Raw genomic sequence first — 2,612 nt, 5'->3', positions numbered from 1 at the left:
CAAAAGAAAATTTATAAAAGACATGGACTCCCATGTTATGCTAATGAAGCCACAGAGAGGCAAGTTAAAACATTTTAGACATATTTAAATAGAATTAAATAAAGATATCTTTCATATTATAAACTATTTATGGAGTTTTATGTTCAACTATGCACAAAGACTTTGCTTTCTTTCCATCCCAATTTCTCATGCAATAATGTATACCGAGTATTAATGTTTAGAAGGATATAGGTGGTGAAAAATAATTCTAATAATTTCTAAAATCAGCTGTTCCCTAGCATAAGGTATAGCTAGCAACAGCAAGAATTTTCATGGTCTCCTCTGTAAGGACATATTACTTGAGGGTATGGATTGATGCCAAAGCTATGCAGTACATCATAAAAGGAAACAGTGTTTTACTTTTCCAAAGTCATGTTCTACTAACCTGGACTTCTCATCTGACAGGGTCAAGTCTGAATGGCATAGCTGAAATGAGTTGTTGTCAACTGAGATTCTACACCAATCTTAAAATGGGTTTGCTTTACCCTTTTTCAGGAAGTTGCAGTGCTTTGCTTTTGGACAAAACTGAAGACTTTTCTGGAATCGTGAGAGCATACAGTATGATAAAGCAGCCTGTCTCCTGCAGGCTGGTTGAGCATATAAATTCCTATGTCTCTTTTTCCATAATGGCCAAGTCCAAGTAAAAGGACAAGAATTGGGTTCTTTAATCCCAAGTTGATTATGCCAAAAATGTGCAGCACACGGTGTTTTGTTGAGAGAAAATCAGCCAGCCCGTGCAAAGATAACCCTGGCCATTTTAGTCTGTGGTTGAGCAGTGTTGGTGTTGGCTATAGAAACGGGAGAGACGCACAAATAACTAACTAGGGGGGGACCAGAGGGGTTTGGGGGAGATGCTGTTTCCCCTAGCGCCCGCTGGCATAACAAGGAGAAATGGGCACAAGCTGTTGGAGAGGAGGTATAGATTGAACATCCGCAAAAACTACTTCACCGTTAGGGCGGCTAGGAGCTGGAACCAACTTCCAAGGGAAGTGGTGCTGGCCCCTACCCTGGGGGTCTTTAAGAAGAGGCTGGATGCCCACCTAGCTGGACTCGTTTGAGTCCCATTTCTCTTTTTGGGGTTTTTGTTGTTCTCCCGCCCTGGCGGGGGGTCGGGCTAGAAGATCTACTAGGTCCCTTCCGACCCTTAATCTATGAATCTATGAATCTATAAACTATCCAGGAATACAGATGCAATTCTTCTGAAACCGAGGCCTAGCAGAGGGATCAGATGGCCTGTGTGTCATGCATCCAGAATGGTCTCTCAGTAGTTTTAGCCACAAGCCTGACCAGGCTCTATGAGCATGGGCAGTACAGTTCGATGGGTAAATATTTCCTGTGACAAGCACTTAAAAGTTCAAGGGAGGCTTGTGTAACCTTGGCCTGATCTCTTGAGAAATGGACTGATGGTACGTGTAAAAGGACCGGCCTTTCTCCAGGCCACTGCTTCCCACTGTGACAGAGTCCCTGGCTCCATTTTACCCTCTTCCTCCTTGCCAGATTGGCATGTTCCTGTCCAGCTTTGCATGTCATCTCCCCCATTTATTTCATATAGTGTAAGCATGGGTGCATGGCCGACATCTCTACTCGCTGCGCTGGGTGCTGAGCAGGGGGCACAGGCTTCTGTAACAAATGAACTGGGAGCTAACAAGACACAGGCAGAGTTCTTAAGAATGCTTTTCCCCCCACATTTTTTAGCAGGCTTTTTTTAAACTGGTCTCTTATTGCTGTGGTGTTTTGTCTGGTTTTTTCCTGCTCCATTATTAATATTGTTTTTCTTTTTTCCTTCCTTCTGGTAAATTTCTTTAACCTTCCCCCACATTCTGCTCAACAATAGCCATGGCGGGTAAGCACAGAGTATGTGTGTGTGCGCGCGCTAATCACAGATGTCTTTGCATGCGACATTGCTGTAACTTCTGAATTCCCCACCTCCCACCAGTAACAGGCTTCCTTTACCCAAGGCATTTTCCAGTCAGTATATTCAGTTGCTTCTGTACTGGATTTTCTTTCAACACCTCCTTAGTGGAACGTGGCAACACTGTGCTAAAGCCTGGATTCCTTACTCCGGCAAAGCTCCACGTAGGCAGTCTGATGGCTTTCTCTGGGTGTGTCTACATGTGCACTTTCATGTGCAGTAGACTATTTTACTGCACATTGAAGCATCATAAAGTGATATTATGCTAATGAGCAGTAAAATAGTCTACTATGCATGAAGCGTCACTAAAAAAGCATGCAAATGCACTACTGTGCATTGGCACAGCCTAATGTGCATTAATTCAGTATTTCAGGGCATTTATACATGTGCTTTGGGTGCAGGAGGGGAGGACACTTGAATTGGAGCAGCTCCGAGAGCCACTTTAATTCAGGTGCCCAAAACATCTTGTGTATCAGCATCCCTGCACTTCCAAATGGTGGCAGCTTGTCAAACGAGGTTTAGATAAAGCTCCTGTGCTGCCATTTTGAAGCACGGACACACTGATACGCGAGATGCAGGAGGCTGCTGGAGTGCCGTAATTGCCACACTGGAGCAGACTCTAATTGATTGAGTCTGCTCCGATGCACTGGTATTCCAGTGC

The 2,612-nt window shown here is 44.2% G+C and overlaps 1 protein-coding gene across 6 annotated transcripts in view; it reads left to right on the top strand.

Moving 5' to 3' along the window:
- PTK2 (protein tyrosine kinase 2) overlaps positions 1–2,612 on the top strand; it is a 463,084-nt gene that overhangs the window by 449,439 nt on the left and 11,033 nt on the right. For 5 of the 6 annotated variants that reach the window (XM_019528216.1, XM_019528218.1, XM_019528213.1 and 2 more), the window contains one exon: positions 1,874–1,882. The exons of the other annotated variant lie outside the window; for it this stretch is intronic. In XM_019528216.1, coding sequence (XP_019383761.1) covers positions 1,874–1,882 — 9 coding nt within the window. The remainder of the gene's footprint in view (positions 1–1,873; positions 1,883–2,612) is intronic. 6 annotated transcript variants of the gene reach the window in all.

This window comes from Gavialis gangeticus, unplaced genomic scaffold (genome assembly GCF_001723915.1).
Source record: "Gavialis gangeticus isolate Ggan-Ray unplaced genomic scaffold, GavGan_comp1, whole genome shotgun sequence".
NCBI lineage: Eukaryota > Metazoa > Chordata > Crocodylia > Gavialidae > Gavialis > Gavialis gangeticus.
Note: the sequence above shows the minus strand (reverse complement) of the source record. Positions and strands in the feature narration are given on the sequence as shown.